Below are 13,462 nucleotides of genomic sequence, written 5' to 3'. Positions count from 1 at the left end.
CAGCGGGAATACCATACTGTGTATTTAAGCCTGATGAAACGACCTTGCATGGTCGAGAAACGCGTTGCTGATTTTAAAACATTTTAAATAAATTGTTTTTAGTGTACCTCGTTTGGAGTGGGTTTTACTTTCACTCTAGCACTGTTACCAATCAATATCTTGAAACCGCAGTGTATGGGACACCTGGTTTGTCTACACTGTGATCCTATTCTTTGAATCGGACGTCTGCAAGGAAGGTGTGTGAGCCCAAAGAAACGGTGATTGGCTACAACATTCACGTGACTGCGGGAGTTTGGTGCATGCCATTGGTTGGTCTTCCGGGCGACGGTTGAGGTCCCGGTCTGTCTCATTAGGCACGATTTGGTGCCGTTTCGTTTGTAAGTATTCCATCTATATGTTACTTGAGCGTGTTTGCAGATTGTAACAATATTACCCTATGTCTGGCGCCTTCTTACTTTCAATCTAGATTCGCTCATCGTACCACAAACAATTGGAAGAGCTGCCGTATTTTGGATTCGATTGGACTGTATATTTGACATTATTTGTTATAACCTTCCGTGAGCGCACCTCTACAGGGAGTCCTAAGAAACCCTGAAACCTTTGATGCAGATACCACTGATCCTATAACTAGCCCTCCTCTGGCTATACCCATGTGCCAGTGTCACTACTATGTCATTATATAGTGCTGGGTGTTATTATACTGATGCAGATACCACTGATCCTATAACCAGCCCTCCTCAGGCTATATCCATTTACCAGTGTCACTACTGTGTCATTATATAGTGCTGGGTGTTATTATACTGATGCAGATACCACTGATCCTATAACCAGCCCTCCTCTGGCTATACCCATGTGCCAGTGTCACTACTGTGTCATTATATAGTGCTGGGTATTATTATACTAATGCAGATACCTCTGATTCTATAACCAGCCCTCCTCTGGCTATATGCATGTGCCAGTGTCACTACTGTGTCATTATATAGCGCTGGGTGTTATTATACTGATGCAGATACCACTGATTCTATAACCAGCCCTCCTCTGGCTATACCCATGTGCCAGTGTCACTACTGTCATTATATAGCGCTGGGTGTTATTATACTGATGCAGATACCACTGACCCTATAACCAGCCCTTGTCTGGCTATACCCATGTGCCAATGTCACTACTGTGTCTTTGTATAGAGCTGGGTGTTATTATACTAATGCAGATACACAATTAGTATTTCACTCATGCTTTATTTATAACATAACTTATCACCCAATATCGCTCTTTTGACAAGCCACTAACTTTATTCACACTGCATATTTTTTTTTTTATTCCTATTATTTAATCAGAAAGAAAAAGATATACTAAGGTTGTGGTGGACACTGCAAGGGCTAGTCACGGACACCAGTGTCCGTGTACGGACACCTTGCCTATCCCTGGCAAACATTGACATTGACAGGACATTGATCTTGATATTAAATATTTAATTATGTAAATAACAATATCCTAGTAGTATGTATTCATTTATTCTGTCTTTGTTGCTGTAAAATAACTAAAAATGTCTCAATCCCAGTAAACACCTTGATAGGTTAATATAAAAGGTTTTTCTAATTTGTAGAACTTGAAATACACCTGCTGACTTATCAAGGCTATCCCTGCTACATATGTGTCCATAATTAACTTTGTAAATAACAAGTGAATAACAATTTACTTTTTTATTAACTTTATCACCATGACTAGCTTTGTTGTCTGCAGACTAAAGCCCATATTGGCTCTTCCAAATAAGGCAAATGGTGGGTGGAATTTGGCTATTAAACACTAAGGCCTAGATTTGGAGTTTTGCGTTAGAAGGGGTGCGTTAGCTACGCATGCTTTTTTTTGGCCGCACCTTTTAAATACCGCTGGTATTTAGAGTTCACAGAATGGCTGCGTTTTCAGTGCGTTAGGCTCCAAAAAGAGAGCGTAGAGCATAATTTACCGCCACTGCAACTCTCAATACCAGCGGTGCTTACGGACGCGGCCAGCTTCAAAAACGTGCTCGTTCACGATTCCCCCATAGGAAACAATGGGGCAGTTTGAGCTGAAAAAAAACCTAACACCTGCAAAAAAGCAGCGTTAAGCTCCTAACGCAGCCCCATTGTTTCCTATGGGGAAACACTTCCTAAGTCTGCACCTAACACTCTAACATGTACCCCGAGTCTAAACACCCCTAACCTTACACTTATTAACTCCTAATCTGCCGCCCCCGCTATCGCTGACACCTGCATATTTTTTTTTAACCCCTAATCTGCCGCTCCGTACACTGCCGCAACCTACATTATACCTATGTACCCCTAATCTGCTGCCCCTAACACCGCCGACCCCTATATTATATTTATTAACCCCTAATCTGCCCCCCCAACGTCGCCTCCACCTACCTACAATAATTAACCCCTAATCTGCCGACCGGACCTCACCGCTACTCTAATAAATGTATTAACCCCTAAAGCTAAGTCTAACCCTAACACCCCCCTAACTTACATATAATTTAAATCTAACGAAATAAATTAACTCTTATTAAATAAATTATTCCTATGTAAAGCTAAATACTTACCTGTAAAATAAACCCTAATATAGCTACAATATAAATTATAATTATATTGTAGCTATTTTAGGATTAATATTTATTTTACAGGCAACTTTGTAATTATTTTAACCAGGTACAATAGCTATTAAATAGTTAATAACTATTTAATAGCTACCTAGTTAAAATAATTACAAAATTACCTGTAAAATAAATCCTAACCTAAGTTACAATTAAACCTAACACTACACTATCAATAAATTAATTAAATAAAATACCTACAATTATCTACAATTAAACCTAACACTACACTATCAATAAATTAATTAAACACAATACCTACAAATAAATACAATGAAATAAACTAACTAAAGTACAAAAAATAAAAAAGAACTAAGTTACAAAAAAATAAAAATTTTTTTACAAACATTAGAAAAATATCACAACAATTTTAAACTAATTACACCTACTCTAAGCCCCCTAATAAAATAACAAAGACCCCCAAAATAAAAAAATGCCCTACCCTATTCTAAAATTAAAATAGAAAAGCTCTTTTACCTTACCAGCCCTGAAAAGGGCCCTTTGCGGGGCATGCCCCAAAGAATTCAGCTCTTTTGCCTGTAAAAAAAAAACATACAATACCCCCCCCCCAACATTACAACCCACCACCCACATACCCCTAATCTAACCCAAACCCCCCTTAAATAAACCTAACACTAAGCCCCTGAAGATCTCCCTACCTTGTCTTCACCACACCGGGTCCCGATCGGTCCAGAAGAGCCTCCGATGTCTTGATCCAAGCCCAAGCGGCGGGCTGAAGATGTCCATGATTCGGCTGAAGTCTTCATCCAAGCGGGAGCTGAAGAGGTCCATGATCCGACTGAAGTCTTCTATCAAGCGGCATCTTCAATCTTCTTTCTTCCGGATCCATGTTCATCCCGCCGACGCGGAACATCCATCTTCACCGACAACTTCCCGACGAATGACGGTTCCTTTAAGGGACGTCATCCAAGATGGCGTCCCTCGAATTCCGATTGGCTTATAGGATTCTATCAGCCAATCGGAATTAAGGTAGGAAAATTCTGATTGGCTGATGGAATCAGCCAATCAGATTCAAGTTCAATCCGATTGGCTGATCTGATCAGCCAATCAGATTGAGCTCGCATTCTATTGGCTGATTGGAACAGCCAATAGAATGCGAGCTCAATCTGATTGGGCGATGTGGGGGGCGATGTGGAGGGGCCTCGGTTTAGGGGTACATAGGTAGTTTATGGGTGTTAGTGTACTTTAGAGCACAGTAGTTAAGAGCTTTATAAACCGGCGTTAGCCAAGAAAGCTCTTAACTCCTGACTTTTTGCTGCGGCTGGAGTTTTGTCGTTAGATTTCTAACGCTCACTTCAGCCAAGACTCTAAATACCGGTGTTAGAAAGATCCCATTGAAAAGATAGGATACGCAATTGACGTAAGGGGATCTGCGGTATGGAAAAGTCGCGGCTGGAAAGTGAGCGTTAGACCCTTTCCTGACTGACTCCAAATACCAGCGGGCGGTAAAAACCAGCATTAGGAGCCTCTAATGCTGGTTTTGACGGCTACCGCCAAACTCTAAATCTAGGCGTTATTGCAGTAAAAAGGATGTTAATTTGTTTTAAAAACGTTGACGTAGCAGTTATGTTATTCTATAGCATCTTGAAAAACAAGATGATTGCTGTCCCTTTTAGAAACACTTGTGTGTACAACCCAGACATATTTAGCCCTAACTGGCCACAGCAGAAGAGATAAGATAAACTCATGTGAGAGTGGGTGATGGTAGTGCGCTTAGTGTAGGGTATTAAACACCTTAACTGAATAGCAGATCCTTCAAGCTACTATAGTGAAAAAATGACAAGTGTGGGAGGGAAAGTAAGGGCGCTAGAAAAGCTAAAAATACCACTAAAAGCTAAGACAAAAATGTATAATGACCAGGAATTCTAATAGATTAATAATGTATTTAATGTGACATAAGAAACAAATTTACAAAATTAACCAGCCCCACACAACACAGTTTAAGGATTAACTACCTGTGCACTACCTTTGCACAGAAGAATTATCAACCCGGGTTGTACTGCATCATTATTTTTATCCCCTGGCGGATACCCATATTAAAAAGAGGTGGCGTGCACAGCACTAAGAGCAACCTCCAACTGTAAGCTAACTACTAATAATCGGACCGGATAACAACAGACTAACAGATAGAGACCCGCGGAGGTTCCTATTGGCTGATCAGAGGCGAGCCCTCGAGGTGGAAACCGTGACGTCAGACGCCGGATTCTCGTGGAGCACACACGGAGTTGCCTGACAGAGACCGGACTTTGGTAAAGTTGCCGTTAAGCATTTTAAAGTAAAGACGTTTTAACCTTTTAGCCTACTAAAATACAAATGAAGTAAAGATTCTCTATTGTGGGATTATGACACAGAACAACAATCAAGATTATCTGTATATCTGACATCTGACTTTAGATTTAGACATTGTATCTCGCAATTGGCAAGGTCCTAAGGAATGAACTTTTATATGTACAAAGTATCCAACGTCTAATCGGAATACAGTCTTCATTTATAATCATTTTAAACTGATTTTTTACTATGCAATTTTTTGGGAGACGTTCCCTTTTAATTTTGTAAATTTGTTTCTTATGTCACATTAAATACATTATTAATCTATTAGAATTCCTGGTCATTATACATTTTTGTCTTAGCTTTTAGTGGTATTTTTAGCTTTTCTAGCGCCCTTACTTTCCCTCCCACACTTGTCATAAGATAAACTCACTCAAGGGGCTTTTTGTGGGGTGCGTCCCTGGACTGCTAAACAATACAAATTGTTCTTGGTCACCTCTGAAGGTTTCCACCACTACTAAAAGTGCAATTCCCTTCTTCTAGAATTGTACTGTAGTCTAGATCACTGGTTTCAAACCTGTCCTCGTGCTCCCTAACAGGCCAGATTTTCAGGATTACCATGGGGGAAATAACTGTTTACTAATCAGCTGATTATTTCCCCTGTGCTCCAGTTCAGATATCCTCAAAATCTGGCCTGTTAGGGAGTAGGAGGACAGGTTTGAAAATAAATGGTCTAGATAGAATAAGTTGAAAAAGTGTCAAAAGTTTCTAGACAATGGGGCCTATTTATTAGTGTGCGAGCGGACATGATCCAATATTGCGAATCCTTTCCGCTGCACATCGATAAATGCTCACAGCATACGCTCTTGTCATTTATCATTGCACCAGCAGTTCTGGTGAACTGCTGGTGCAATGCCGCCCCCTGCAGATTTGCGGCCAATCGGCTGCTAGCAGAGGGTGTCAATCAACCCGATCGTATTTGATCAGGTTGATTTCTGGGGATGTCTGTCCGCCGCCTCAGAGCAGGCAGACAGGTTATAGAGCAGCGGTCTTTAGACTTCTGCTTCATAACTTGTGTTTCCGGCGAGCCTGGAGGCTCGCCGGAAACACGGAGCATCAAGCTCCATACGGAGCTTGATAAATATGCCCCAATATCTTTTGTTAGCAATCTTAGGTTGATAATAGTAAAGGTACATTTAGGCTAAGGTTGCCACCTTTAGTTCAGGCCAAACCTGAACACTCTTGTGCTGTGCACAGAACAGGAACACATAATAGCAAATAAATACAAACTCTCACAAAGATATTTACACTCTCACACACTCTCTATCTCGCACACTCTATCACACACATACTCTCTCTCACACACTAACACACACATACTCTCTCTCACACACTAACACACACATACTCTCTCTCACACACTAACACACACATACTCTCTATCACACACTAACACACACATACTCTCTATCACACACTAACACACACATACTCTCTATCACACACTAACACACACATACTCTCTCTCACACACTAACACACACATACTCTCTATCACACACTAACACACACATACTCTCTATCACACACTAACACACACATACTCTCTCTCACACACTAACACACACATACTCTCTCTCACACACTAACACACACATACTCTCTATCACACACTAACACACACATACTCTCTCTCACACACTAACACACACATACTCTCTCTCACACACTAACACACACATACTCTCTATCACACACTAACACACACATACTCTCTCTCACACACTAACACACACATACTCTCTCTCACACACTAACACACACATACTCTCTATCACACACTAACACACACATACTCTCTCTCACACACTAACACACACATACTCTCTCTCACACACTAACACACACATACTCTCTCTCACACACTAACACACACATACTCTCAAACACTAACACACACACACTTAAACACTAACACACACTCGCACACACTAACTCACACATACTCTATCTCTATCACACACACACTCTCAAACACTAACACACACTATCACACACTAACTCACACATACTCTATCTCTCTCTCACACACACTCTCAAACACTATCACACACTAACTCACACATACTCTATCTCTCTCTCACACACACTCTCAAACACTATCACACACTAACTCACACATACTCTATCTCTCTCACACACACACTCTCAAACACTATCACACACTAACTCACACATACTCTATCTCTCTCTCACACACAGTCTCAAACACTATCACACACTAACTCACACATACTCTATCTCTCTCACACACACACACTCTCAAACACTAAAACACACACTCTCAAACACTAACACACACTCACACATACTCTCTTTCACACACACACTCTCAAACACTAACACACACTCGCACACACTAACTCACACATACTCTATCACTCTCACACACACACTCTCAAACACTAACACACTCACACACACATACTCTCTCTCACACACACACTCTCAAACACTAACACACACTCACACACACTAACTCACACGTACTCTATCACTCTCACACACACACTCTCAAACACACACTCTCAAACACTAACACACTCTTGATATCTTTATTTTAATGTAAAGCTTAGGAGCCGGACCATTTTTAGCTCAGAACCTGAGTAGAGCTTGCTGATTGGTGGCTACATTTAGACTTTGCTTACATTCCTGTTGTTTCAAATAAAGATACCAAAAGCACAAAGAAAAAGATAATAGGAGTAAATTAGAAAGTTGCTTTAAACTGCTGCTCTATCTGAATCATGAAAGTTTAATTTTGACTAAACTGTTCCTTTAAGTTGCATAAAAAATTGTAACGAAATTGTTCACCAGAAATCGTATTTTATCAAAAGTGTAAAACTTGTAATTAAATTACACAGAAATAAATCGTATTCACTATGCACAGCATAAATCGTAATATACACTGGATGCGCAAACAAAGAGCAAGCAACTTGTACTTTAAAGTACAAAATACAAAGTGAAACTGTTGTTTTTTTTCGTAAAATGGGCTAAACATGGGAGTTCCAGGGGCGTATATGAAATTGTCTCTCTAATCCCAATGTAATTCTGTAAAGATGTTTGCACTACAGATGTCACAGTTTTTTCTCAAAACAAACAAAATACTTATGACCGTAATAGAAAAACACATTGATATGAAAATATAGGCAAATGTAAGATGCTATACGCATATTTACTTTTAAAAGTGCGCCCCCTGCTCCTTGGCAGTGCATCAGGTTCCAGCTCTCTAGCAGTGACAGGTTTTGTTAAAGGGACACTCAATCAAAATTAAACTTTCATTGTTCAGATAGAGCATGCCATTCTATACAACTTTCCAATTTACTTCCATTAACTAAATGTGCACAGTCTTTTTATATTTAAACTTTTGAGTCACCAGCTCCTACTGAGCATGTGCAAGAATAAGTGTGTATGCATTTGTGAATGGCTGATGGCTGTCACATGGTACGTGTATGCATTTGTGATTGGCTGATGGCTGTCACATGGTACAGGAGAAGTGGAAAAAGCATAACTTTTAAAATTGTCAGAAAAAAAATCTACTACTCATTTGAAGTTCAGACTAAGTGCTATTGCATTGTCTTGTTATCTTGCATTTGTTAATTATGCAAATCTACTGTGTTGACTGGTCCTTTAAAAGCATTTATGCAAACTGTTGCATGTTGACAAATTGCTTTTTATGGTATTTGAAATGTACTGGCTGACAATTCAAATAGCAGAATAATGTCCCTTTAAATTTCAGCTGGATTTGCAAATACAAACTCTGCATATGCCGAGCCTCTAGTTAATAAGAGAGCTCATTTATCCGTTTGCTATAGTCTTACTTGATAGTGTGAAAGCAGCTTAATATTCTTCTCTAGTAGCCTGTAATGGTTTAGGAAGGTGGGCTTGCTCATACCATCTATCTGCTCACAAGTGATCCCTTTCACCAGCTGCTCTGTACTGGAAAAAAGGATAGTGTTATTGAACCCTTTCCTTTCTGGAACAAAGATCAACAAGTGAGAAACAGGAATAATTCAAACATTTGACATGTAACATACACCTACCCACAATACCTGAATACAGTGCATCCCTGGTCCTATACAGTAAGATAGCTTTGTGACTAGTTCCAAAATTGCTAAATTGTATTTTAGAGGGTGTCACAAACCAGCTTTTGGCATTTTTACTCACTCCAGTACCCGCAGGTCGGATTGTAAGGAGGATTCAAACAGAACGTTGCCCGGGATTACAGGTCTGCTGACTGAGGAACGGTCGTTTGATGTTTATATGATGTGATTTCACCTATCTGCAATTTTATAAGTAAATCTTATTTGCGCATTTTGGGCCAGATTACAAATTGAGTGCAAAATATAGCTTCCACAAAAACAATATTTGAGATCAACTGAGTAATACCAGCGCACACAAATGTGCACTGGTATTACGAGTTAGGTGCAATGCGAACACGACCTCGCGTTTGCATTGCACGGAAGCATTGTGCTCACGAGAGCGCACTTCCATGGGCTCCAATGGGAGCCTCGTTCTGATGCCGTCATACACGGAACAGAACCTAAGCGCAGCGAAGGGGGGAAGGCGCACAGCGATGGGCAGTAAATATAAATATATACATATGAATATAACCAATGCTATAGAATCTGCGTTCGCAAGATTAGTGTTGTTGGCAATTTTGAAGGTTGTGATTAAAACGGCCATTGTTTCTTAAGTTGTGTTTTATCGTTCCTTCTCTTACTTTTTCTCTAAGTAGCACACTTCTGCATTATTTTAGTTGTTGTAGTTGTGTGCCTTTGGTAGACAGGAACAAATACCACTGCTTGTTTTACCAGTACTGTTCAGAATCCAGCTTGGTTTGGTAGGGGCAGTGTTAATTTAAGGGACAGTAAAATCAAAATTAAATTTACACGATTTAGATAGAACATGCAATTTTAAACAAGTTTCCAATTTACTTCTTTTATCAACTTTGCTTTGTTCCTTGGTGTAATTTGTTGAAAAGCATACCTAGGTAGGCTCAGGAGTAGCTATCTGCTGATTGGTAGATGCACATTTATGCCTTTTGTCATATGTTTACCCAAAGTTGTTAAAAATTACATTCCTTATCTACAACATGAACATTTATAATTTTGACATAACTGTCTCTTTAACTGCTGATAAACATATAACATGGTGATAAAAAGCAACAATTGGTTTAAGTCATTTTACCTTAATAGATCCACAAGTGATGTCTTATGGGATAGTAACTTGTACAACAGCAGAGCCTAAATAATAAAATATACTTTAGTGATGCTGGAAATCAAATACAGTTAGAAAACCTTTTATCCAAACTGCTTGGGACCCAAAAATCTTTGGATTTCAGAATAGTTTAGATTTTGGAATATTTGCATCAGTAAAATGGTACAGTTTGGAAATGGGATGGGACTAAGTGTAAATAATAATATCTTATGTCATTTACATGTCCTAATACAACTGATACATGTAACTAAATGTAGTTTTAATAGATAATTAAAAAGTTTGGATTTCAGAATATGTTTGTATTTTGGAATTCCGGATGAATTTGCACCTGTACATTTCACAAGACAAACTTTACAGTATGTATCAGCAAATAATCATTGTTGACATCTGCATACAAAATAAATGTTTTTTTGTTTTGCTTTTAAATATTTAAAAATGTAATTTTGTTAGCAAAAAGGGATAGGAAAGGCAACATTAAACTAGTGTGATTTAGACAGAGTATGTAGACACTTTTAAATTCAATTCTATTTCAAATTTACTTTGTTCTTTTGATATTCTTTGTTGAAAGATATTTACATATCCTACACCACTGGGAGCTAAATGCTGATTGGTGGCTGCAAACATATATCTCTTGTGATTGGCTCACCAAATGTCTTCAGCTAGCTCACAGTAGTGCATTGCTTCTTTGGTGCTGACTTTAAAGGGACATGAAACCCAAACATTTTCTTTTATGATTTAGATAGAGAATGCAATGTCTCAATATCCTGCAGCACAATATCAAGGCCAGTAAATACTGGGCAGTTACCTGAATATACTGAGATTTTGGTTCTCACAACGTCTCGCTGCCAGAATGGCCCTCTCCACCATCTTTATTGTAGGTGAGTGGTGATTGTTCACTATTTAGTTGTCACTGTTTATTTTTTCCAAACCTACTCACATTTTATTTAAATAGCTATTATGTTTCAACTCATTGTTTTCATTTAACTAAATATCAATTCACAAGGTGAGAGCAATTAATCATTTCCTATAATTATGAATAATTTTTAAAGCATTTTAAAGCATACAAGTTACGCGCATATATTTCACCCTTCGGGCGTAATTTTTTTACACATAGACTAACATAGAACAGCCGCGCAATTTGGTATCCAATATACAGCGTAAGGACTTACGTGCGCAGAATTCAGAAAATCTACTCCATTCTCATCTTGCCACATATTACAGGCGCAGCAACCCTTGCACTGACTAAAAAAGCAACATAACTCCGTGGAAGCCTTAACAAACACATACATTTAAGCAGCATCTCAAGGTTAAAGGGACAGTATACTATGATATTGTTTTTTTAAGGTTTATTTGTGTATTTGAAATAGTTTGAAGCCACAACATAATCAAGTGGATTGAGCTTGTAGGTACTTTATCACATTGTGGATATATACTTGCTTATTTACTTTAAATTTCTTCTCAAAACAATCAACAATACTTGGAGGAGAGAACAATGGGAAATCATAATTGTATTACTTTCATCTCTTTATATATGGGTTTATATATGAATTTTGAATAGCTTAATTATGTGTCGCATTTTTATATGAAATCGCGGTTCATTTTTACGAGTGTTAGCCTAATTTGCATAAAACTACTCTTTATTGACACTTTCCGTGGACTAAATACTGGCGTAAGTTACTTGCGATGACTAAAATGTGTATTTGTGCACATTTCAGAAGATCGCCAGTGTGTCCTACTTACGCCAGTTTAGCATATAACGGTGCAGTATATGTAATACCCCGATGTGCGAGGTGAAATTACAGGCGGCGCGGGTTCCCACGCTTGCGCCGAAACCTGCACCGTATATTTGATCGCGCCCCCTGAATGAAAGTTTCATGGTTTAGAACTTTTGGATAAAAAAAGCCAAGAAATGTTACTCAAAAAAAGGACAAACATGATTTTCAAGAAATGCGGCCCTTGAAAAGTTTTGCAAAAACTTCTGGAAATGTGATCTATAGCAGAAAACAGTGAATGCATTGTCCCCATACAAGCTATAGGGGGTGCTATTGCACTATGAATGCATTTGATAAGCTTGTCAGTTATCAGAGGGTTAGGTGTCTAATGTACTGGAATAGCTTTGAATCTGAAACTTGCAAAAAGTCATGAGAGGCTCTTCACACAGAAAGGGGTCGATTTATGAAAGACTTTGGCAAGCTTTGCACCCCTTACGACTGCAGGTTCTCACAATAGAACCTGCAGTCCGTATTTAACAAGCAGCGGTCATCCGACCGGGAGATTGACAGCTCCTGCCGTGCGTGATTGGCTGTGCGCGGGCTGGGGTTAGGATTGCAATGCTGAATTCTGGCAGCAGAATTCAGCCCGCCAGAGGCGACCTGCGATGGAGAGGGACGTGTATGTGCACCCCTGTCCGCCGCAGCTTGATAAATCGACCCAAAGTTTTTTAGGGAGATCACTGTACTATAGAAATGTTGACAACCCTCCAGCCACATCCTGTATAAAATGTGTTGTCTTTTATTATATATATATGTGTGTGTGTGTATATATATATATATGTGTGTGTGTGTATATATATATATATATATATATATATATATATATACACACAATATTCCACAGGAACCCAGCACTCACTCAGCGTTGCAGCTCCCAGGGTGCCCACCAAATATCACATATAGTCCTCCAAGAAGCAGGCACTCGGTGGCGTTTCAAAATGATTTTTTAATTACATCAAAGAATCAAATCATTTTGAAACGCCAGCGAGTGCCTGCTTCTTGGAGGACTGTATATATATATATATATATATATATATATATATATATATCAATGTTAAAGGAACACTGAACCCACATTTTTTCCTTCATGATTCAGCTAGAGCAGCAATTTTAAGCAACTTTCTAATTTACTCCTATTACCTATTTGTATTCTCTTGCTATCTTTATTTGAAAATCATGAATGTAAATCTTAGCAGCCAGCCCATTTTAGGTTCAGCACCATGGATAGCGCCTGCTTATTGGAGGCTGCCATTTACCCACCAAGACTCCTCTCAGCAGATCCCAAGCTCTTGTCCCAGTGATGCCCGTATCAGCATACATACGTTGGTAGAAGACTCAGCATATATACGTTGGTAGAAGACTCAGCATATATACGTTGGTAGAAGACTCAGCATATGTGTTGATTTCACAATAAAAGCATTTGTTTCTTCAGGCTCTAACTACCAATTTCCAGACATAGCCAGTATTCAGGTTCATGCAACAAGTGTCTGCCCTT

General features: G+C 39.0%; 1 protein-coding gene across 1 annotated transcript in view; it reads right to left on the bottom strand.

Annotated features, from left to right (window-relative positions):
• Positions 1-13,462, bottom strand: part of OTOA (otoancorin) — a 132,696-nt gene that overhangs the window by 64,951 nt on the left and 54,283 nt on the right. The window contains exons 15-16 of the mRNA XM_053694260.1: positions 10,166-10,221; positions 8,797-8,914 (exon numbers count right to left, since the gene is read on the bottom strand). Coding sequence (XP_053550235.1) covers positions 8,797-8,914; positions 10,166-10,221 — 174 coding nt within the window. The remainder of the gene's footprint in view (positions 1-8,796; positions 8,915-10,165; positions 10,222-13,462) is intronic.

The sequence above is a fragment of the Bombina bombina genome, chromosome 11 (genome assembly GCF_027579735.1).
Source record: "Bombina bombina isolate aBomBom1 chromosome 11, aBomBom1.pri, whole genome shotgun sequence".
Lineage (NCBI taxonomy): Eukaryota > Metazoa > Chordata > Amphibia > Anura > Bombinatoridae > Bombina > Bombina bombina.
The sequence above is the reverse complement of the archived record's forward strand: the minus strand, read 5'-3'. Positions and strand labels throughout refer to the sequence as shown.